Raw genomic sequence first — 25491 nt, 5'->3', positions numbered from 1 at the left:
GGAAATTTGTCAGATTTTTACTATTTTTTTTTTTCCTAGAAGAACTTTATTGGAAATCAATGTGATTTTTGTTGCTTTTTTTTTTTTTTTTAATAGGAATTTAAGAATTACATTTTTAGATGGAAATTTTCCTATCAAACACTTTCTTGGACACTTCATCTTTCTCAGCCATTCATTTTCTCAGCCATTCTTAACTGAGAAACTACAGCCTGTGTTTTTTAAGTGTCTTGTAGTATTGAAACCCAGAGACACAACCGTTAGAGCTGACCAGGATAATTCTCTTGTAACTGTTCAGATGATGGCTCTTTTTCAAGCCTGATGATTCCTATTTTTGAAGGGTCTCAAATTAAATACTTTCTTTGTGCTAGCTTTTGTACAAAGTGTAAATTGTCATTAAGTCGGACTCCAGTTTTAAATAATTTTTCTACTCTACTGTCACCCCAGTCGTTTTGGAAAGTAACCCTAACTTCTAGGAGTTAATAGAAATGTCAAATTATACCTTGTATTATGAAATACCAACCAACATTTTCTTTCATAACAGATTTCTCCCCCAGATAGGATCAAGCTTTGTGTATCATGCCCTTTATTTATTGCCTAAAGTCTTTCCGTTAGACCAGTATTTTAAGTCCCTTTTCTATTCTAGCTGCCCATTTTCCCTACGCTTTAGGCACTTAACATATTGGAAATGTCTTCCTATCTCTCAAAGAAGGCTAAATTCAGCCACCATGTAGAAAAATTTCTGGAAGCACTGTCATACTGACATACACAGACAACCTGATTGAATATGCTGTGTTTGCTAAGGAAAACAGGCAAAGAAAAAAACATGATCTCACTAGAGCATCTGCAAGCTGGTCACTATGGATATTCATGCCTATGACCTATGAAATGCTCTTGAATTTGCCAATATTTTTTTTTTCACTGTCTGGCACAGGAATCTATGCTATTTTTTATTGATAAGTGAATGAATGGGGAAGACTTGTTTCTTTTTGTTGTTGTTGTTGTTTTCCATAGCTGAATGGAAGTGTAAATATACATGTATGCATAAATTTGTATATATGTATAGTTTTTTATGTGTATATTATTTTGTTTGTTTGTTTGTTTTTTTCATGAAACATTTTCATTAAAACTACTTCTTTTTAATTGATTGAGGTTCTTTTTTTCCCTTTTGAATCTCATTCCTGCCATAAGAACCTCTTTGAGCCTCAGGAGGAGGCATTCCCCTGCATCTTTTGTCTTTTCTTGGAGTTCAGTTTAGCATATTTACACAATACTCAAGACAAAAGTAATTTTGACAAGCAACCAGTTTTGGTAAATGGGATTAGAACTTGCCCTCCTCCCACCACTGGTTCATTGATGAGGCACTCTGTTGAAGCTGTGGGAATTTTACATTTTTCATTCCCAACACTGATTTAATTAACAGTGATATAACTTCTCCCTCAGCATGCGTAGTCTTGTGTGTCAGTTCAAGTGAAAATGAAGTTCTTTCTCAGTGAGTGTAATATTGGTTTCCCAGAAAGAAGTAAAAAAAAAAAAAAAAAAAAAGAATATTGAAGGGGGAGAAAGGAAGGTCAGCAGAAATGAAAAACTAAAATAATTTTAGCCATTTGGTAAATCTGTGTTTGCTTACTGTCTTTTTGGACAGGTAGATATAGCAGACCTTCATTATTTTTTTTTTTCAGTTGGGACCTCTGTCTTAACTGAAATATAAGTAACATTTATTATTATTATTATTCTATATGTTTTTGGAAATTAAAATTATGCTTCTGAAAGCATTTCTAAGCTTCCGTAAAATAAAGCTTTTTTCACACTGGTGGCAAGAACTATGAATTATGTGTTAAGTGTGATACGAGGATGAAGTTCAAGTTCATCCTATAATATAGTATAGGGTAGTATGGTGTTAGGGCTGTGACTGTTTGGACGGCTGGAGCACTTAGGCTTTAATAGGCACTGGAGGTCCAAGAACTCCTCATCTTGTTATCTGCATGAATGAGACAACAGATCAATTTGAGAGAAAGTGGTACCACCTAGAAGCAGCATTTGTCTCAGTGGTGGAGGAGCAACCTAGGTGGGAATTTCAGGCTGTCCCAGAGATTCCCCTGGGCAGGTCTCAGACCTGTTGACTGGCACTACTTGCGTGCTTTGGTATGCTAACAAATATCCTCTGGGCAATCCAGCTGTCCCAGAGACTCTGCTGGGAGGTTCCTGCTGCAAAATTGACCAAAGGTAAGGTATTGTGGGTTGTCAATAGGTGCTATTCCTGCAGAGGCAGAGACGGTCAAATAAGATGGACTTTCATAAATAGTTGAGGTATTAATAAAATACTTTGTATATGTTTTAAGACAAAATAAAAATGGATCACGCATGTGCTGGAGTGGTCACACAGGATCATGGCCCAGTGAGATACAGGAATTCATCAGAACAGCAGTCTGGGGAGTCTCATCTGATCCAGCTGAGGATCACTGTAAGGAATCTTGCAATGGAAATTCAGGTCATCATCTGGATGGCAACCAACTGCTCTGTTCAGGAGACTGGGCTCCCATAGAAGTGTTAGCCGATGCAAAGTGTCTAATAAATTAGGCTTTTGTTTTTTAACAAACACTTTGCACATATAAATATTTGTGAAACAATTGACAGCAATAATATAACTGGCATACTATGTTGTGTAATATAACTCCTAGTTCCCTTCCTGTTGATTTTTGTGATCCTTTGTGATTTTTTTTATTGTTTAATTGTTGTTTTGTTTTAATTATAAAATACGAATATCCCTCTTTGTCATGTATTTTCTTGCATGTGAAAGTATGCTTCTGTCCATATATATCAGCCATGTCCCTAATGACCAGAAATCACCTTTTAATCCTTTTTTACAAATATAATAATGAGGTGTAAATATAATGTATTATTTCAAACTGTTGACTATCATTTCTCTTCAAACCACCAGCTGACAGGAGATCTCCTATCTTAAAAAACAGTCTCTAGAGTAGAAATGCAAAATCTCCTTTCTCAGTGGTTTCGAAGCTAGACCAAAAATAATATGCTATGTGACAAATACGGGTATGAAGATGCAGACACTGTGCTCTCAGAGACTGCATTCATCTTGGGGTGCTGACTTTTCTTTCCCTGTTCCAAGCAGATATCTCAATCTTTGCCAGAAATAGGCAAGGTGGGCTAATACTGTCTGCTAATGAAAAACTGCTGGAGACCGCCAAACTCATCTAATTAGTCTGCAATGGCTTTTTAGTATCTCAAAATTCTTGAAAAGCAATTTGAATTTGAATCTAAATTACAGAATGCTGTTTTGAATTAGATTAAATATAAAGGGTCTAATTTACCAGCTGCTAGTGCTATTGTTGAACTTTTCATACAGTTAACATATTTTGTGAAATTAATACAAAAGAAATACAGCTTAGTGTATATAACAGAGCATAAAATCCAATTGGTGTCTTTTGATATTAGGTGGATTTGGTACACTGGAAGTGGATATCCACAAATTGTTCTCTGCATTACAGTAATGAATTGGCATGAACCTTATTTAATTTGTGTTTGTTTTTCTCAAGTAATTTTCCTTTCTCTTGTTATAAAGGAAAAGTACATTTATAAAGTAATTCACTGTAATTATAGGAGAAATCTGTTGACTGAAAAGAACATTACACGGGACACAGTCATTTTAAAGGGTGATTTATTTGAATATATTTAGCAGGGAAGCTGTCAAGAATGTTTTGTTTGTTTGGGGGTTGTTGTTTTTTATAGGCTATTTTACTTGGCTGGATAAACCCTAGAAGAACCTCTTAGAGGACAGATGGACAAAGGACAGTGAGAGTCCAGTGTCAGGATCTAGCTTTGCAGAACATGGTCAAATTGAACAGAAACCTTTGCATTTGCAAAATACTTAGCAGGTTTTTGTTTGTTTGTTTGTTTGTTTTTTAACCTGGCATTTGACTAGGTTTTTCTTTATGTCACCACATTCATATTCTATGATTCTATGATCATGATCGGTTAACTGAGAAAAGGACAGATTAAGGCTGTATGTACATTGTTCTTCATTGCACCCTGCAAACATACATAAGTGATATATCCTTTCTGATATAATGTGTACCCGTAGGTGTTCACCTGATCTTTTAGGAAAATGTTTTTTTTCTATTTCACAACTAATAAGCAAGGAGCTAGGAAGTATTTTATATTTGCTGCCACTACAAACCACCAAAAAATCAAACCCTATGCATTGACCAAATGGTTCTTGAGCTCCAGCAGGCTCAGTGCCATGACCACTGCCCTGGGGAGCCTGTTACAGTGCCCAACTGTCTTCTTGGTGCAGAACCTTTTCCTAACATCCAGCCTGAACCTTCCCTGTCACAGCTCCATGCCGTTCCCTCGGGTCCTGTTGCTGGTCAGCGGAGAGGAGAGATCAGCGCCTCCTGCCATGATTTCCCTCTTGAGGAAACTGTAGTCTGTGATTAGGTCACCCCTCAGCCTTCTTTTCTGTAAGCTGAACAAAACAAGTGGCCTCAGCCATGTCTCACCCTCTAGACCCTACACCATCTTTGTTGCCCTCCTTTGGACACTCTCTAATAGTTTTATATTGTTCCTAAATTGTGATGCCCAAATCCGCACACAGGACTCAATGTGAGGGTTCATCAAAAAGATATTGGCAATCGATGGGACAATTTTTTTATTTTTTTTAAATTTTTTTCATTTGGGATCAATACAGCTGACGTCCTTTCACAGATCACAGGAAAAACAACTCTTAAAGCAAATCATTGTAGTCTGGAATTATAACCATTATTTGCAGTTCTTTGTATTGTCTTCCTGACTGCCTCTTTTTCTATCATCTCTTGGCTTTCTTGATCTATTTTGCCTCTGATGCTGTTGGCACAATAGAAGTCATACTTTTCTCTGCTGTCAGTACTAGTAGCTTCTGTATCATCATCCATCACTGCTAGCAAAGTACCTTTAGGTGGTAAGTCTTGAAGTGAAGATTTGTCAGGCATTCATTTGCTCCCAAAGTTTTCAGAAGTAGAAAAGGGCAAAAGCCAGAGATACAGTCTATTATTACAGACAGAAAGGGTCTTGGAAAAGGAAGACAGCACTGATGTATTTTGCAACCAGCAAAGAAAACTCTATCCTTAACTGCAAACTAATGAGATTAGAATAACAGTAGGCCAAAGGAATTAACTTAAAATGCATTTACCAAGGAAGCTAATGTGTAATTTCACAATGGATTTTACAAGCTCAGTGCAGTCATCATGCTTTGGGCAAGCTGGGATTGTTAGCTTCAATACCTGTTTTAATATGAATTGCATCTTAACCAGAAGTAGACCCTTTGGAGAAAAATATGTCTGTCCTCCCAATCCAAGAAGCCCAGAGTTCTGAGCACTTCGTAGTTATTTAATGGGTCAAAGATAGTGCTTTTCCTGACTTATTTTTACATCACTATTTTTCCTTAGAATAACATGTACCGTGTTTGCTACTAAACTTGATTTGTTAGTGTTGTAGTGTGGAGCCCTCTTCCAGGCTATAACCTAGTGGACCACCTAAATGACACAGAAGAAAAGTCGATTCAAATAGAGAATGTGGAAGGTATGCAGTCTTCAGACCATCCCAAAGGAGGGCATTTCCTGACATTTCTCAGCTTACTGAACAGTGACGGATAGACTGTTTAGCTGCAGCAGTTTATAATGGCCTCATCTGACAGATGCCTGCCATGCTTGGGTCCCCAGCAGATGAGGATGCACAGACCTTAGCTCATGTTAGCTAAACTGTCCCTGAGGTGGGTTTAATAATCCCTTTTATGTTCTGCTCTGCCTCCTCTGTGTGTGTGACAACTTTCTAAGCAGTTTTGTGAAGTTGTTGAAGGACCAGAGATTTGGAACTTGGTGTCTTTTTCTCCATCATGGTCACTTTCCACCTTGACACGATGATTTGTCAAATTGGGATGGATGTTCCCATTAAACAACAGGATTTTGAAGTCAGTTGCCACTTAACAGAGTTGCACCAGAATGCTTCAGCTTAGTGATATGGCTTCTTAATAATGCACGGTGTGGCCTAGGCTGTGCCTGTTTGGCATTGCCTTGAGTTGTAACTGTGCAGTGCTAGTTCTCCCATGCAAAGATATTCTGAGAGCACAGCACCTTTCTTCAGTACAGATATTCCTCCTGGAGAGAACTGTGACAGGAGGATGAAGGAGATGTGGGAGTAACCTCTTCAGGCCTCTATGCACTCATGTATATTATCAATATCTCACAGTAATTTTTGAAGAAATACACTTTGATGCACAGCAATGGTACAGGAAATTTGACTCATCTGTGGAGGTCTTATTCAGTGCTACTAATTATTATCATCTCTGCAGTGTAGAATATGTCACCAGTTGTCCAATGTTTCCTTTATTTAATGGGAAGAAATGGCCACAATTAAATTCCCTGATTTTAGATGTCATTTTAGTCATAAAAACAGTAATTCCACAGCAATGCATTTTTCTTCATCAGTTCTCTATCTCTCAAAAGAGGTTGTAGCTCAGAAATACATATCTGTGTTTGCTTGTGTGAGTCCTTCTCTCACAGCCCAGGACTTTCTTAATTTTGTCTGCTTTCAGTGAAGATATTTGACAATGTTTCTCCTTATATGTTTTCTCTTCAAATGGAAGATATAAAGCTGAAGCCTTATTTCTGTGAGAAATACTCCAGGTTAGTTTTTCCTTCACCGTACTGCTTCATATTAGAAGATGGTGCTCCATTAAGGAGGAAGCAGAAGCAACAGCTTGTGTATCGTCAGTATCATCCTGCATATGTAGAAAGCCAACATTTCATTGGAGGACTGCACCACTTGCTAGCCATATTTCTTCCATCTGAAAACAACTCTTTTACGGAAAGGAGGATCCAGACTGAATTGTATAGAGTATGGCTGAAATGGTGGCAAAGGTTCTGCTCTTTTGATTTCACAGGACCCTAGAGCTCGGAAATGATTAATATGGAGGTGGCTTTTCTCTATTAATATAGAAACAACCTGTTCCACCATACATACACTCTTGCTGTTCATACATACCCTCCCTCCCCCAAAATGACATAATTACTAGAGATGTCTTTAATAAATAAATTAATTTAGGTTGGCATTTATACTATTCATGTCACAGATTACTAGGGCAGTGACTCCAGATGCTTGCTGCTTTTGCAGTGTCTCTGAAACTAATTGGTCTGGGACTTAATGTTAGAGGATCTTCAGAAATATCTGACCTTTTAAATAGAATTTCGGATTCACACTAATCTAATTTATTTCCTGAAATCCTGAGTAAGTCCGTAGAATTAACTGACAGAAATGATCAAAAGTGGACATGGACAGGTAAGTTCTTCTCATACTTCTGTCTACAAAAGAGAAAGTACAATTTCTGTCCTTCAGTCCTTCAGTCCTACATTTCAAGCTCTCAGGTGTGTATAACAGTGCTGCCAAAAATGGCAAGTCTTGGCTGCATCTCTGAAAAGTGGTCACTGGAGGATGCAAATAACCTATGTCAGCAACACCAGTGAATGTATGGGACAAATGGTTATCACAGAGTCACACTTCAAGTCTGACGCATAAGAATTAGGTCTGGGACTTGCCTCTTCTCACGCCTATTAAGGGCAGCCTCGTCTGCCACAACTACATGACTATGGTGTTTAACATCCCGAGATTGCTGATCAAGTTAAACAGCAGGATTACAAACCTTCAGAAGACCAGATTTTGGCCTGTTTAGGGACTTTCTTGTCTGGATTCCTTGGGAAACCACCCTGGCGGGCAAATGAGGCCTGAGAGTGCTGTTTAATCTACAAGAGCAAACCACTGAGACCGTAAGAACAGCCCATTGCCAAGCTGGATAAAACCAAGTTGGAAGGAGCAGTCACTACAGTGGAGGGCAAAAAGGTCTCCTGCTCAGGGTGTCCTCAACAGGCTGGAGAAATGGAGCAGTAGGAACCTCATGAAGATAACCAAAATAAAATAAAAAATATAATATAAAATAAAAAATTCTTGCATCTAGGATGAACAAACCCAAGGCAGTAGTGCGTATCAGTGGCCAACTGTCCCCAAAACAGCTCTGTGAAGATGGTTAAACACTGGAACAAGTTGCTCAGAGAGGTGGTGAAATCTACCTCCCTGGAGATGTTCGAGACCCAGCAGGACACAACACCTGAGCAGCCTGATCTGTTCATAACTGTTTTAAGCAGGTAGTTAGACTAGATGCTCTCTACAGGTCCCTTCTGACCTAAATTATTTCATATTTCTACAATAATGACCAAGTTCTATTGCTAACATATAACATTGAAAACTATTTTTAATAACAGTTCTTTCCCCATTCTGTGTTTTAATACTGTGTAAATCTTTGCAAAGTATATCCTCCTAAACTCCCATGCTCTCCAAACTGGTCCATCTGATCTGTAAGAAGTTTTATTAATTCAGAAAATTTAAAAAGCACCATATGACTATTAGGCAAACACTAATGCATTTAAAACAGCTAATCAATAAGGATTTTTAGTGTCTTTAGTTCACACATTTTTGAGCCCACCTGCAGTTGTGCTTTCTTATTACTTTTTCATTTTAGTTTTAAACAACAATTTATGACAAGAAAGGCTGAAAACAGACCTATAAAAATTTAGACTTGCTTGACAATACTGTGTTATAGTACTGGTATGAACTATGAAATTATCTCCCATTGTTTCTTCTGCTTGTCAGTGTAGCATTTAAATTCCAGAGCAATTTCTGCTTAAAATTCGGCAATGGATTATAAAACAGGACTTTTGTTTCGTGACATTGTGTATCAATCCACATCAGATTTTCTCTTATTCCCAGCAGCATTTCTGTATGCTGTCTTTTTTGTGTTTTCCATGGTGAGAGTAAAATATAGATTCATGATGAGGCTGGAGTTTTTGAAACCTTCCAAGAACAACCAACTCAGTCAATTACCATTAGCCATTTCTCTAAGGGGCCAAGCTGAGCAGTCCCAATTGTGTCAGCCACAGAACACAAGTTAACATCTTGACATTTTACACAAGAAAGTTGAGGAACACATCCCAGCTCAAGCTAAAAGCCATGAAATACAGCCTTTATTGGGGGGACTCAAAGGGAGAAAAACAAAGGAGGTGCACTGACACATAGTTGGAGTCTTCGCTGTTCTTCCTGGAGGTGCATAGCTACTGGGGATGTTGGCTTAATAAGAACCCATTACTTAGTGTCCATAAAGACAATCAGTACCTAGCAGGGTATGTAGGAATTGTATTTTTTCCCCATAAATGATCAGCAGTGGAGTAACTTGCAAATTGTTCATGTTTCTCCATAGATAGAGGGGAAGTCGTGTCCTGGTGACTTTGTGCAGCTCATATGCTTTAAAATGCACATCTAGATGTATGCTCAATTTACCTAGTGTTTAATAAAGATCAAGGGAAAAGTACCTTGCTGTCTTTCTTTGTCTTCATGACCCTTGCTCTTCATGCAAAGCGGATAAATTAATCCTGTGTGGTTTTTGTGGATGAGTGATGCACTTCACTGGTAAGAGAGAAGCAGCAATATGTTTTATTGATATAAGATGGTGATTTAATGAAGTTAATGGTAAATTAAGAATGGTTTAAAAAAACTCAATGGCAAGGTATGCTCAGTTATTTACTGCATAGAGGACAGGGTCAGATGATATTGTCAAGGAGAGCCTCCCATTGAGTTATGAGGTTCAGAATGGACCCTTTTGCTTTTCAAAGGAGTTTGGGTATCACTGGATCCAATCTTAGTCCCAGACTTGGTCAACAGTTTATGTCTAAAGGACTATGTGCACAATAAATCTGAAATGTAAGTTTGCAGAGTTTCAGCAAGCTATTAGTCCCTTACTGAGGATCTCTAATAGGTGACGAATCTCTCATCCTCAAGGAGTAACCTTGAGAGGTGCCCCTACTCAAGCAGAGATCCTAGCAATCCTAGCATACAGCCCACTGATGTGTAAGGGAGCTCAACGGGCTCTGGGCTGCCCCCTGTTTATGGGGTAAGATAATGGACTCAGTCATATTTGCATACCAACCATATTTTGGTTGGCACATGCTCAATTAGCCTTTGGCTACCGTGTTGTTATCTGTCTTCTCAGAGTCCAATCTGAGCTGTCTGCAGACATCATGACCCCCACTGGTGGTTATCACTTGAGCAGGATCATGGGTGAAAGCTCAGGTGTGTGGGGGAATACACCATCACACCCCACCCCGTGACTAGAGTCAGTGGAGAATCAAGAACCAGCTACAGTCATTGACTGCAAGTGCTCACAGACCTTTCTGCTGCACCATTTCCAGAAATTGAAAGAGGATAGCAGTTCCATGATCTGATGAAAACCGCTAAAATGCATCATTCACAGAGACCTAGGAAACAGAGCTATTACTAACAGTTGTCATAATATTACTTGCAACTCTCCTTGAAATTCTGGCCACAAAAGCACAGTTTAAGAAACAGTTTTATTTTAAAGTCTGAACAGTGCAAATTGCAAATATAAATTATTTCTAGAAGTGGTGCTTTTGATGGAACTGAAAACTTTTGATCTAGAATGCCTTATTGTAAACTCAGCTTATGTTCTAAGTGTAAAGCAGTTTGGGACATTTTTGTATAAATGTGCTGTGGACTGTCCAATGACGTCTTTTCTCGCAAGACAACTAATAAACCTGATGTTGATCCTGGAGGACAGAAAAACTCATAGTAGTGAAAAAATGCAGATGGTATTGCCATCCTATCTACTAATAAGACTTATTCTGTCCTCATTTTAATTTCAGGATATATGTGACAGCATTCCTGGGACCGAATAGTTTTGGTATGGTTTGAGAAAAGCATGCGCAGAGAATGAGACAGTGTTAGGGTTATATGGTTAGGAAGTAGATCTGGTTGCCAGATGCTTGGTTAGAAGTGAAAGGCTGACCACAATCAAATTTTTGTGGAAATTTGTAGGACAAATGGAGAGCAATAATTGTAATCTCTGTATTTTTCTTTTCTTGATGCTTTTGTTATACAGGGCAGCTTTTATGTCCCATCTGAAAACTGCATGCAGCATGCGTACAAATGGCATAAGGACCTCTGTCTTCTGCTCTTGAATGCTCAAAGAGGACTTCACATGTACTACACCCTCATAATGAAGGAGATTCCTGATTTACCACAGCTGAAGTTGGGTAAGGGAACAGACATTTTAAATCACTGAATATAGACCATTGCTGTGTTTTCAATACATATTTTAGTACTAAAATTCTTGGGCTGTGTAGAGATTTTAGAGGATTTTTCTCCCTCTTTCCTGATTAGTGTTTATTCTGGCACACTATTAAACACTAATGCTTTCTCCGCTTATGAAAATCGTTTTATAGAAACTGAAGGTTGCCTGATATGTAGAAGGGTAAAGTGTTCTGATAAATTTCTCAGAATACTTGCCTCTAAATGATATTTGGACTCCATTACTTTTTGGAGATTTTAACTTTCAGTTCAAAATCACCATGAGATCTAGTGAAGACTAGTAATTTTTACTCTCAACCAAATGTGTATTTTTTTAAACTGAAAACAAAAATCTGAAAGGTGATATGAATGTTTTTGAAATGTACTCCCTCCCTTATGCTTTACAATGCACTTCTCTGCCCATATTATAATTACATCTTGCTCTTTAAAAACATTCTGCTCTTCTTCCTAGTTCATTTGTTTAAATAGATTTTCTAGATTTTTTGGCAGAAGCATTTTTAACTGGTCAGGCCTATTGGGTCCAACACAGAAGTGCTGTCTGGCTGGATTTGCAGGACGGAGCTCAGTAATTTGTGTTTAGTCATGTTTGTAATGACAGCATGAGCTCCTGTGAAAATGAGGAGCATCCCTGACTAATTCCTGCGCTCCCACCTGTTTCTTTGAATTTAAGGCATGTGTCTCATCTGTGGTTTTGTCTCATTGTACATCTGAATGCACATTTTTTCTAAGTTAGCAGTTTGTTGTATTTCAGGGATAATTATATTAAGAGAATTGATTGCATTGGGCAGCAGATTTAAAAAAGGGAGGATAAAATCATTCTCCTTTTTTACTGTGTAGGTACTACATGCACTTTCAAATATAATACATTATTCTGTACAGACTTATGAGCTTGATAGCTTCTATTTTCCACTTTATGTTTTGTTCCCTGATATATATTTCCACTCATGGGAAACCTGAAACTCATGGGATGGGAAGAGCACATACTGTGTTATTCAATTCAGCTATGAGGAAAAAAAAAAAAGAAAAAAAAAGTACAGCATTTTTATTTGCAATTTATGAGCTGTCAAACAGAATTCAACATGCAACAAAACCCTTGCTTCAGGCATCTTGGTTATCAGGCACATTTTTAGATGATTTGTATTTTACCTTGACAGGCTTATAGACTGGGAGATGGCAGAGTTACGTATGGTTGGTTGACCACAACTGAAGAACAGCCCCAGATACGCACATATTGGCTTTCTGAATACAGTTGACTTAGTTTTCAAATGACTACTAGTACTGAAGCAGGCACTTAATTTGCAAATGTACTTGTTGTAATACATGCAAATTTACTAAATGCAAATACCCTTTTTAGCTGCTTGAGCAGAGCACTCTTTGCATCATTTTATTCACAGCCTAAAAATCTACTGAAGATTGGATTTTAAGGCTAGCCTTCTGAGGCCTGTTGCAAAGCACAGAAAAAATCATGGGGTATAAGATTTACCCAGGATGATGAACATCAAGCCAGTTTTTATATGAGACAGTTGCCTGGACTGTCCTTACAGTCACTGGGGAGAAACAGGCCCATTTAGGACAATAAAACGTGTTATCTGACAAGTAGTGCTCTCTGCCTTAGGATGACATGAACTGCACCTTGTACTTGCTCATTTTTCTCCACTGGCCAGGAGAATAATATAAATGACTCATTCAGTTTTAGGCATCTATATTTGGTGAAATTAATCTCGTCATAGGTTTCTAAAGATAATTAAGATAAATACAAGACAATAAATCTCCTCTGTGGACTTTCTAAACTCCTTTTTCTAGCCCCCTGAATAATATAGTAAAAAATTAATAGTCTAGTTTAGACTTTAAAAGTGGAAATTGTTGTCTCCCAAATTTTACCAACTGAGGAGAGATATTTTTGAGGTGTTACACATCTCACTCTGTCCTCTTAAATTCCTCAGTATTATTTAAGAAGAATCACTTGGGGATTGGGGAGGGGATCGGTTGCTTGGTTTCTCTGCTTTGTTTCTTTCTGTATACTACTAGAAAGTTCCACATTGCAAAATCTGGCTGTCAAAGTTGGAGAGCTGATTTATGTCTTCCTCTGCTTTATAGTTTGTGGTGCATTTAATGTGGAGAGTCCCTATGCTGGATTCTCTCAGGGCTATATCAAAGCAATGCTGCGTGGTCTAGGGGTGGTGACGTACTTCACATTCCACAGGGTGATGCAGAGATGCTCAGTCTGTTAGCAGTCATACATGTAGGGCATTTAATACATGGCCTCATGTAGCATGATAAGGAGAACCACCTATTGTATGTCATTTGCTCACATTTTCCAATGGTGAGATAATATTGCATTTAGGTCAGGAATTGGCCATAAATCATAGAATGGTTAAGGCTGGGAGGGACCTCCGGAGTCCATCTGGTCCAACCCCCTACTCAAGCAGGGACACCCAGAGCAGGGTGCCCAGGACCATGTCCAAGTGGCTTTTGAAGATCTCCAAGTGGGGATATTCCACGACCTCTCTGGGCAACCTGTGCCAATGCTCAAGCACTACACAGTAAAGAAGTGCTTCCTGATGTTTAGACAGAACCTTCTGTGTTCCAGTTTGTGCCCATTTCCAGTGAGCACCACTGAAAAGAGCCTGGCTCTTTGCAGCCTCCATTCAGGTGTTTATATAGACTGATAAACACCAAAGCTTAATAAGCAAACTTCTACTAAGGGAGAGGGTAGACAACGAAAAGCCCTGAAATTCTGTCCTCTACATCCTAACAACCTTCCAGAACATGTGCAAGTTTAACGGTTTGGGTCTGCATAAGCAGAAATTGTAGCTGTACCTCTGCAAGTACAAGGTGTATCGTGGGGGGGCCCACATCCGAACAGAAACATGTCCATTGGCAAAGAACATCAAATGACTATTCATTGTGTGAATAAACAGTAGAGCTTTAACATTTCACGCCTAATGTTCTCAATCCTGATATGTTTCTTTCTCTGTGTTTCTTTTCCCTAGAAGAGCTTTCCACGGAAGATACGTTATCTCAGCTTTGTACAGAGCTGCAGGTATTTTCTTCAACAGAATTGGTCTGCTTTTCGCAAGTCCATTTTTCAAGTGCACTGAGACAGTACAATCATGTATCAGAGTGGGGAGAGAGGGAATTTGGTGCCAGCAGAAAGTTTGCTGAATGTTTCTTTTTCACCAACAATTTCACATAATTTTGATTATTCACTTACATAATGTTTCTGTCACTTTTAACGACTCACCAGCTGGATTGCTTTAGGATCCTTCAGTGATCCTAGCCCTGAGTGTCAAGAGTATGCACAAAAAAATGCTTTGGGGATAGGTTGCAATTACAGCTTTTGTGCTGACAGGAGAAAAGATTTTTTGGCAGGTTGTGCAGCCACATTTTTTTTTCAAATAAAAACACCTAAATGTGTAGGGAGGCTCATGGGAAGACACAAGTGATTTTGGCACTGTGCAACTGAATTACTGTCTTGAACTTCTGCTGCGTTGGCTTCAAGTGAGACACAGGCAAGTCATCAAGGTTGTCAGGAAGAAATGCAAACGGCAGTTGATCACTGGGGAAAATGTTTTATAGTCAGAGATCTAATAGTTTTGATTTGCTCAGGTTATTAGCAGGAAAACAGCATAGGGAAGAAAGACAAAATAACAATTAATGAAGGGAATTTGAAACCAAACCGAACTGCGAGTACATTTACACTACAGTTACAAATGGTAAGCTAATGTTTGTCAGCCGTGTGTAAAAAATGTTTGAAAAGGCAAATTTCTTAATTCTAAGTCATAAGTTGGATTCTTTGAAATAAATTTGATTTCATTTAAATTTGATGTAGAGAAACCTAAATTATGGGGCTCAACTCAACTAGATTGCAGAAATTTAGAAACCTTAAGTGTATGTGGGGGTCAGACAACACTCACTAGAGACTCCTTAGGACTTATTTTTTATGAGTCCAGCAAAGTCCAAATTGGCTTGGCATACAACAGAAAATGTCAGCCCTAATTTTTTTGTATTTTCTAATTCCTGTCCAATTCTTGTTCTCCTAAGAAGCTTCTTGACTTGTTTTGCATGGCCTTATTAGTAAAGCCAGATTGCCCTGACTGTTTTTTGAAAGCTGCCTGTAACAATGTAGCATCAGATAGGAGAACACAACAGCTAGAATGGCTTTGGGTTAACAAAAACAAACAAACAAACAAAAACCAACTATGATTTTCCTATATGCCATGAAAATATTTGGCATTAGCATCCTGGAATCATAACTTTCTATTGATAAGTTAATGATTAAGACAGTGAATTTGCAGAGACTCAGAAGACATAATTATTGAGACCTCGTACAATATTGTTAGGACCTAGAGGCAGCACTGACCATCTCTGCAATGTACGTGCAGAAGTTGTGTGGACCTCTGTATGGTGTTCAGATGAGTATTGGCAAAGCTCTCCCTGTATTTTTGCCTCTAGGAATACGTGAACTGAAACCATTTCTCTTCAGCAGAAAATACGAAGAGCAGTCATTTATAAAGGAAGAAAATGCTATTAAAACCATACAGAGAGAAGCCTGTGGGGTTAGTTTCCCATTACCACTGTGTTACCAGAGTCAGGTCCGTTTTTAAAATTAAATAAAAACAAAAGAAGGGAAGAAAGCGAGTTTTACCCTGTTTTGTATTCAACCCAAGGACACAGCAGATATTCAAAATGAGAAGATGGAAGGACAATGTTTTTTTAATTGTGTGATTAATTTGTAAGCAATCGAGCAAAAAATAATTCCTCCAAAAAGCCCTCTAAATGTGTTTTGCATAACAGTGTAGTTAAAACCAGAATACCCTGAGTGGGGTTTGAAAAGTGCAGTCATGATGAACTGCCCAGCAGCAAGTACTTGAGCAGAATAGCCAGAATCATATTTGGTGATCATTTTAATTGCTGGGCTTTGCTTTGAGGAACTGAGTCCTTGGGAATTAACCTGCATCGCAAGGGTTGCCAGGCTCTTGCTCTGTACGTGGCAGCAAAATTCTCACAATTAGGAGTAGGCATTGCCTGCCTTCCTTTCCTTCCTTCCTTCCTTCCTTCCTTCCTTCCTTCCTTCCTTCCTTCCTTCCTTCCTTCCTTCCTTCCTTCCTTCCTTCCTTCCTTCCTTCCTTCCTTCCTTCCTTCCTTCCTTCCTTCCTTCTCTTCCTCTCTCCCTCTCTCCCTCTCTCCCTCTCTTCCTCTCTTCCTCTCTTCCTTCTTCTTATTCCTTTCTTCTTTCCTTCCTTCTTTCCTTTCTGTTCAAAAGGTTAAGAATCAATAAACTAGAAAAATAGCCATCATGCTCCTTGTCCTAGTATGGCTTACATTAATAATTCATGTTCTTTGAAGACTCTGCTTTCAGTCTTTGATGTAAGAAGTAGCTTACTGGCTAAATTTCAAATAAAAATAAAATTGAGTACAGAAATAAAGAAGTGTCCTAACTCTGCAAAGAGTGATATATGGGGAGTATATTTTGTTTAACGGCATTTTTTCTCTGGTACCAGAATGGGTACTGGAGCTTGTGACATTTTGGACAAATCATTAAAACACAATAGCACCCAAACAAAGTAAACTCTGACAGTATCTGTGGTTATTATCCATACATGCATCTTCTCTGTTTCTGTCTCACACAATTTGCTTTTAATCATAACATTGCAGTGTCACCAGACTGAAAATTAACTGCATAATAAACGGTGCAAGAAATAAGCAGGCTTTCAACTAGACTGCAGTTCTAGCCAAAAGAAAAAAATAATAAAAAAATAAGACCTGGCCAAGAAAGAATGACTCCCTGTGGTATTATTTATGGCGTATTTTTGGAAGTATTACCTGTTTCATGGAGGCAGGTAGGGTCCCTAAGAACAGACGCAGTCTCAGTTGCCTCTGTGCCAACCCAGTGAAGGTAAAATGCAATGCCTGTTGTTGAAGAAATTGTCAAACTGGGAGGGGGGGGTGGGGGGGGGGTGGTCGGTATGCAGAGACTTTGCTGCTGACCTGCACTCCTTGGGCTGCCGTGGTTCAGTGCAGAATTGTAGCTGGGAACACCAAAGACCCCATCCCATCCCTGTGCGGGACAGAAGCACCAGCAGACTCTGTGATGTCTGTTTGCATCGTGTGTTGAGGACACAGTGCTTTTTTGCCTTTTTTTTTTTTTTTCCCTATAATCACCCATCTGGCATTCTAGTGTGACGTGGCTGAGAAAGATTTTTTTTTTTTATTTTGCAATCAGAAAGGAGACAACGGGCCATGCTTTATTATTTCAGAGCATCCAGCACCATCTGGTGGGTAGTTTGGAATCTGCGCTTTTTTTTTTTTTTTTTTTTTTTCCTTTCCATCTACTACATCTGCAGTAAAGTTTCTGGAAATATTGAAGCTGTTCCCACTTCACAGAATGACAGAATCGCAGAATGGTTGAGGTTGGAAGGGATCTCTGGCGGTCATCGGGTCCAACTCCCTGCTCAAGCAGGGGCACCTATAGCAGGGTGCCCAGGACCATGCCAAAATGGCTTTTAAATATCTCCAAGGAGGAGACTCCACAGCCTCTCTGGGCAACCTGTGCCAATGCTCTGTCATCTGCACAGCAAAGTAGAGCTTCCTGGTGTTCAGAGGGAACCTCTTTTGTTCCAGTTTGTGCCCATTGCCTCTTGTTCTGTCACTGGGCAGCACTGAAAAAAGCCTGGCTCCATCTTCTTTGCACCTTCCCTTCAGATATTTATACACATTGATAAAATCCACCCTGAGCCATCTTTTCTCCAGGCAGAACAGTCACAGCTTTCTCAGTCTCTCCTTGTAGGAGAGGTGCTGTAGTCCCTTGATCGTCTTGATCTTTCTCTCCAGATATGTAGCTGAGACTCTGCATTAAACCACATGGCTTTTAAAGAGAAAAAGTGGAATTCTCACCTGCATGATATGGGGTGAAATAATTCAAAATAGTGGCTTTAATAATAATTTTAAATCATGAGGATATGTTGTTGTTCTTTTTCCTATAAAGTCTTAATCTAACATGCTAACTGATTTTCTGTCATGCCACTGTCTTGATCTCAGAATGCCCTTTCTCCTCTCCAGCTGCTGAGCAACCCAGAGAAGATAGCAGAACAGATAAGCAAGGACCTCGCCTGGCTTTGCTCCCACCTCCTGGCCCTGTGGACCCAGTTCCTGGAGGTGGCAACACTCCATCCAGAAGTCACAGCTTATCTGACTCAGGAGCATCATATGCTAAGGGTAACGTTAAGAAGTTAAAAGCAAGTTCTGTAACGGCAACTTCTTGACAGACACTGGTGATATATCTGGATAGATATTTCTCTTACTGTTATGCCTTATGAACCATTATGGGAGATGTGGTGAGTAGGACAAGGAGTAAAGAAGAGAATTTAAAATTACGGATTTCAATTTTTGCAATGATGTTGCTTTTATGGTACCCAGAATCCTGTGTAAAATAAATGTACTCTGAATACCAAAATACAGCATGGAACATGAGGTGGCTGAAAAGAGGTGGATATGCCCCGTATTTGCTAGGTATCCATCCATCACAAACATAAGTTTTAAAAGGCATCACAATGACAAATAGCCAAAAGATGAGTTTGTCTCAATTTTTTTCAAAAAACTACCATGAGGAATATAGATTTGTTCTCTTCACTATGTCACATATATACAGCTAGTTCTTGCCTTTCTCCTAGTGAGTTTCACGAAATGAAATGTTAATACTGTGCATGTGGAAATTGGTTCTTGATAATAAAGAAGGCACAAAAGCAAATGCCTTTTGGGCTAACTTTATCAAAGCTGCTTACCTGATTAGTTCAGCAAGTGCTGTGCCTTCCATGAGGACATTTTGGTTATTGACCATACATCACTTTTATCACATTTGTTGAGCTGAACTCATAGCCTGATTTAATCATTAAAAAAGAGATATAAAGGCTGGGGTTCATCTTGTTTAGCTTTAGAAGGCTACAGTGTAGGTGCTAATATCCCAATTTACATACTGGTTCTTGTTAAAGTCAGTGGAGGTCCAGTCACTGGAGATAAGATAATGTTTATGCTTGCAAAAGGGAGACATAACATTCAGGAAGAGGTGGATGATGCTGAGGCTATTTTAACTATGTATCATTTAACTCAGAGGACCTGGATGACTTGATCAGCCAAAGGACCCAACTCTGTAGGCCCCCAGCTCCAGCAAGGTGAAACCTAGTCTCAACTGATGCCAACTGCTGGCATGACCTTTGGCAAAAGACATACCTTCATGTGCTTCAGTTCCTCCCTATATAAACTGTGCGTAATAAAACTTTCCTAGTTCTTGAAAACAGTTTGAGAGCTCCAAAAAAAACAATCCGCTTTTTTAAAAGAGGTGATAGTCATTCTTGTATTAGAAAAGCCATTTGTTGAAGTACGGCTGGGATTTAGGGAGATGCTGAGATGCTGTGCTTTTCACTGCCATTCTCTGACACCATAATACAGGTCGCTTTTACAAATATTATTAGCAATGTATGGGCTGCAGTTTAGCAGTTCAGTACAGTTGACTGCATATTATGATGGATTGATTGAAACTCAAAGCTTATTCCAGGGCAGATAGAAACACTGAATATTTTATAGCTTATTACACACTCTGTGCTCTGCCAGACATTTCAGATCTGTGGCTCTTTTGTAATTGATTATCCAACACTGAGCAGATCAAATGTCTATGAAGAGATTTGAAAAGCTCTCATTTGTAAGTATCGTGACATAGGCAGATGTGTTTCTACCGTGACAGGGCTTATTCTTCTCTAGGCTGAAGTGTAAAACTTCCTTTATCATCTTGGGAACCACTGTGAATGTTCCCACAGAAAAGATGATCAATTATGAATCGTTCTAATTTAGTAACTCACTCTGCTGCTATGATTTGTACAGTGGGAAAGGAAGAAATCTTCCTCATTTTAATATTACAAGGAAAAAATGGTAAATTTGACAGTTTTTAGAAAAGTAGTCAGAAGGTGCATATAAGAAAATCTTGATTTCCTCTCAAGGGACACTTCTTCCCTCCCAGAAAAATATGCAACAGCACCAGCTGCTTTGTGCTGGACTGGGAAAGTGAAGCAGAGTTGAGCTCTTTGTTTTCTTTCTGTCACCAGAGCGGTGCAAAACAGGCAGAGCATGCTAAAGAATCTGGTCCTGACATGCATTGCTCTGTTTTCAGCTTGATTGTGCTTGACACCTTTCAGTAGATCTTAGGTTTAATTTGTGTGTTTCTCCCTCAGGTAAGGAGATTCTCAGAAGCCTTCTTCTACACTGAGCACCAGAAACTCGCTGTGCTGACATTCCAGGAAGGCCTGTAAGTAACTCATTGACTCTCCCCTGTCACTGGGAAGGCTGAAAATGTAGTTGCTTAAAACATTTTTCTACCAAGACTGAAGTCTTTTCTGCTGGGTATGGAAGGCTTTGGTTTGAGAGAAATCACTAGGTCTACTCTAGCTCCATATTGTAAATGCATTGAAACTAATGTCAAAAGTAAGTAACTCCAATCAGGCCTTAGAGATGATTAATTGTAAGATTTCTGTAAGATATTTCTTTTTCTTTCTCTGCTCTCACAATACTTACAACATCAGGGAGTGACTAAAACACTGTAGCAAGAGCCTTCTAGGGATATGATGCCGGTGAATCCTCTTTCCCTACCTTTCTTCCCAACTGGGTACATGTCTCTGCAGAGCTTATCTCCAACAACATCAGCCTCAGGGCAGACAAATATTTTTGATGTCGTTCTTCAATTAACTTCCTAACCTCCCTATACCAGATCTAGTACTGGCAATTTTAATAGGAGGTAACAGCTGAAAAGCAACAGAAAAATAACATTTAAGAGTTTGTTTTTTACTCTCTCTTATAATACTTTTGGTTATAGGCAGTCATGGCTTTATTTTGGTCTTTAGTCCATCCCCACTTTCTATAGCAGAAAGGATCATCTGTACATGCAGACAGGAACCTTGATTCATTAAATAGACAACACAAAGATGTGAATGTTCACTAGAAGCAGCAGTGGAGGACCACAAGGGGACATCACCATATTAGATGGAGGAACCGTAGGAGGGATATGAGCTCAGGGCTGATAACTCATTGCTCAAGAATCAACAGTACAAAACAGTTTGGGAAAATAAACATTGCACTAGGCTGCATTCACAAAAATATGATATGAAACGTGAGCAAGGTAATTATTTCATAGAATCATAGAATGGTTTGGGTTGGAAGGGACCTTAAAGACCACCTAATTCCAACCCCCCTGCCATGGGCAGGGACACCTCCCACCAGGCCAGGTTGCCCAAAGCCCCATCCAGCCTGGCCTTGAGCACCTCCAGGGATGGGGCATCCACAGCTTCTCTGGGCAGCCTGTGCCAGTGCCTCACCACCCTCTGAGGAAAGAATTTCTTCCTTATATCTAATCTAAATCTATCCTCTTTTAGTTTAAAGCCGTTACCCCTTGTTCTATCACTCCCCTTCCTGACACAGAGTCCCTCCCCAGCTTTCCTGTAGGCCCCTTTAGGCACTGGAAGGTCGCTGTAAGGCCTCCCCAGAGACTTCTCCAGGCTGAACAACCCCAACTCCCTCAACCTGTCTTCATAGGCAAGGTGCTTCAGCCCCTTGATCATCTTTGTGGCCCTCCTCTGAACTCATTCCAATACTTCCATGTCCTTCTTGTGCTGGGGGCCCTAGAGCTGCATGCAGTACTCCAGATTTCCATCTGCTTGACACTGCTTGCTTTGACCAAAACTGCAGAGTATGAGGAGCCCCTTTTAAAACTGCAGTAGTGCAAATCCTGCCTTCAGTTTTAGCCATTGATTCCAAGTGGAGAGCATGGATGATACTCAGGACCTGACCCCTGACGGCAGAGTTAAAGGAAAGCTGCTCAGATATGAATTTCAAAGTAATGAGGGATGTCTGAACTTTTGCTGCACTGAAACAGCCTGTTATCACAGGAGGACAACAGCATTACCAGAACAGAAACACACTTTTCAGAAGTGGCTTAAAGGCCACGACATCACGTTCTGTCATGATGATAAGGCTTAAATGAGACATCTGTTTCCAACCAAGAGCAAAGAAGAAAATGAGTTTCTCAGAGCTGTCGCTAGGAACATTAAGGCTGATTCAGTGCTGGTGGAAAAGGCCATGACTTCATTAGTGGATGGGTTATACAAGGGTACCTTTTTCTGACAAACTAGAGCAGGGCCACGGCTGCAGGGGCCCAGATGTGCTCACTTAGTCCTCCCATGTCAGTTTTTAAGTAAGCTGTATACATGGAAAGACCCATGGCAGGACCCGAGGGTGAGGTCAAAGACACTCATGGCCCCATCTGGGCAAACACAGCCCTGCACAAGGAGAAGCCTAATTGCATGAAGTGCTTTTATTTCTCCAGACAGCCACAGAGCTAGCCCATTTCCTACAGATAAGCATAATTTTTCTTAGTGATTATCAAGGAGATAGAATACAAAAAATAAAATAGCTTGCAAATGCTAAAAATTGATCTGTGAGGTAAATTCGGTATATACAGGCCTCATGGCAGAGTCCTGTTTTCCTTTTGGTTGTGCTAGATAGTGCAGTTAGAAAAGCAGAATCTTGGCTCCCAGAGTATAGTGGTGAGGGTGCCAGCAGGGAGTATTAATTGTGTTCAGAGAGGCTTCAGATGAGTTCAGCTCTTGGTGTGCTGGGTGCTGTACAAACACCTTACACATGAGCAGGCTTTTCCCCAGTTATTTCTTCCTTGTTACTAGATGAGGGGGCTTTTTGCCTTCCATACTGTGGTTGTGAATTCTGTTAGGTCATGCACCTACATGCATAGCAGTATCTGACCGCTCAAATAGAACAGGAAATACAGTTTCCAATAGGTTGGATATCACACAGCAGGTGGCTGTAGCAGCTGACAAAGCCTCCCAACACTTTACAGAAAAAAGTATTTTTTCCTACACCTATCATTAATGATTCATTTTTCTTGTGCCAGGGACTGGTCTCAAAGCAAGTTTACTTATGATTTTTACACGTGGCCTTTAGTATAAACACCGATGCTGTTTATTAGTATGTCAGTGAGAACTTTGTTATAGTGCTAGGGCTTAACTCCAAATACCCAGGTGTTGCTGCAGGCAAGACTGAGCAGCTAGCTGTTTGTGACTGCTGTCTGATTCATGTTTTAGCAATCAATGACTCGCCTATCTTAGAGGAAAAAATAGCTGGTAAGAGCAAATGATAGACAACAACAATTATGTTCTGAAGTTGAAGCCAGTATGCTGGTTTGCACAAGTTCTTTTTTTTTTTTTTTTGTCTGGATGTAGGAATCTTCTGTGCTGGCATGAGGACAGACCAATTGAATTACAAATTTGTTGTTTGAGTTTTGCTTCATAATGTATAAAGTTAACTATCACAAGGTGATTACCTGCCTCCTGCCAATGATAATCTAAAATATTGTCACTGTGCCATCCTATGGTACCTGTCCAGAATTCCTTTCATCCAACTGTCTACAAAAAGCTTTCTTCCTCCCTCTTTATTCCTTAGGATATGCAGACTAATTCAGGAAAGACTCAACACAACTAAACAAACAATGCATTTGATTCCACATTTTTGAAGAAGTTGCTTATGTAGGAAAACTCATCAGAACAATGTATTAATGTATTTATTTTAGCCAAACCCACATCCCTGTGCCAGCTTAATGTAACATTCCTTGATGAAAGCCAGGTAGCATTTTACATGTGCCAAAGGATGGAACAGAACAGTTATTCTAGTTCTACCAACAAGCAGTAGCTGAGTCAATGTGCCTTAGCTCTTCCAGAAGTGTGTGAGATACCACAGTGCTCTGAGGATAGGTATAAGCAAGATAGAGGGCCTACCATGTGTCCTTCTTGGTCTTGTTCCTCACTGCACTGGTCAAAGAGATTTTTGATTATTGCTTCCTGCACCTGGGTTTTGAAACCCTTGGCACAGTCAGAGCAACAGACCTCTTCTCCTGATGGGAAAATCAGTTGAGGGATCCAGTCTCAGTCATCTGCAGTGACCCATGGGAGGACAGCAATGAGTCATGGAGCAGCAGGAGCGATTTCCAATAAAGAAAGAGGTTTTGCATTGAGGGACTGTGCAAAGAAATCTCTATCTGAAAGACAGGAATCAACTCATAGGACATGTTCTGCAAGCACTGAGTACTCCTTTCAAACACATTGCCTCTATCTTCTCCTACCATCCCCCAGTCAGTAATTGAGTATGCCTAAAGTTGTCCACAGTCCACAATACTCACAATATGTTCTGATATCCAAATAATTCATGTTATTTGTTTTAAACATCTGTTATGGACACAGATAATTGCTATTACACTAGAAGTACTACTGAGTGTGGTGCTTCTAACCTTAAGTTCTATTCCCTCAAATCTACTTTTTCCTTTGTCTGTTTACACGACTCATAGTTTTCAACCACCTGCAGTGCCCTTCTATCAAAACAGAAACCTTGGTGTCTTTGTCCTTAATCTTCTTATCAGCATGGTGCAGTGGAAAATACTATTGGACCACTCTATGCCAGACATTTTACATGCTCATAGAAAGAAGAAGTTCTTGGTATAAACAATTTGCCTGGTAGAGTTGTTGAGGGATTTTATGTCTTTATATCTACTCTGAATGCTGTGGAGCAAAGTCGTAGTTCATTCCTTCAACTGGGTTAGGTTAGCCAAAGACAAATTCAGATGATGAAAACTCCATCCTATTTCTAACAGCTTTGTGCAGATGTACTTTTTGTTCTGGTCATGTAATGACTGTTCTTTTGTCATTGTGTCTTCTGAGTGCAATGCTGCTGGTGTAATGAGCTCATCTCCTTTGTGTGACATCCTTCACCACACTGTGGTGGTCTTTATTCTACTCCATAAATTCAGCCAGATGTGGACTAATTTGCTAGCATTTTACCTGAACTTGCCCAGACAAACATTTTGTAATATGAAGAAGAAGGAGTATAAATACTGAGTTTTAGTCTCAGGGCTAGCTCTGCAACATGGCCTATGGTGTGGCAGACTGGGAGCTATTGCAGCTTGGAGGGAATCTCTGAGTGAATGAGCAGCAGAGGACACTACATTGCAGGTAGCGTGGCAGATGGGTTGTAGCTGTGACAAAGAGAGGGGACAAATCATATCTTCCCACTAGGAAGTTCCTGCAATGATTCCTTCTGCCTAGATGACTTCCAGCCTGCCCTGCTGCATGGGATTGTGACGTCGTCCATGCACACCTTGGCATTTGTCTTTATTGAACTTCATGAGACGTCTGCCTGCCCATCTCAGTATTATCTGCAAACCTACTGAGTGCACCCTGTCCT

The 25491-nt window shown here is 39.7% G+C and overlaps 1 protein-coding gene across 13 annotated transcripts in view; it reads left to right on the top strand.

Annotated features, from left to right (window-relative positions):
- FAM135B (family with sequence similarity 135 member B) overlaps positions 1-25491 on the top strand; it is a 262573-nt gene that overhangs the window by 220474 nt on the left and 16608 nt on the right. For 12 of the 13 annotated variants that reach the window (XR_013945897.1, XM_080578503.1, XM_080578510.1 and 9 more), the window contains 4 exons: positions 10994-11147; positions 14196-14245; positions 18265-18420; positions 20427-20500. Coding sequence is in view for 12 of the 13 variants with exons in the window: in XM_080578503.1 (XP_080434629.1) it covers positions 10994-11147; positions 14196-14245; positions 18265-18420; positions 20427-20500 (434 nt within the window). In the remaining variant the exon portion in view is untranslated. The remainder of the gene's footprint in view (positions 1-10993; positions 11148-14195; positions 14246-18264; positions 18421-20426; positions 20501-25491) is intronic. The other variant, XM_080578506.1, reaches the window with a different exon arrangement.

The sequence above is a fragment of the Anser brachyrhynchus genome (genome assembly GCF_964034855.1).
Source record: "Anser brachyrhynchus genome assembly, chromosome: 2".
NCBI classification, from domain to species: Eukaryota; Metazoa; Chordata; class Aves; order Anseriformes; family Anatidae; genus Anser; species Anser brachyrhynchus.
This window is presented reverse-complemented; position numbering and strand designations above follow the sequence as displayed.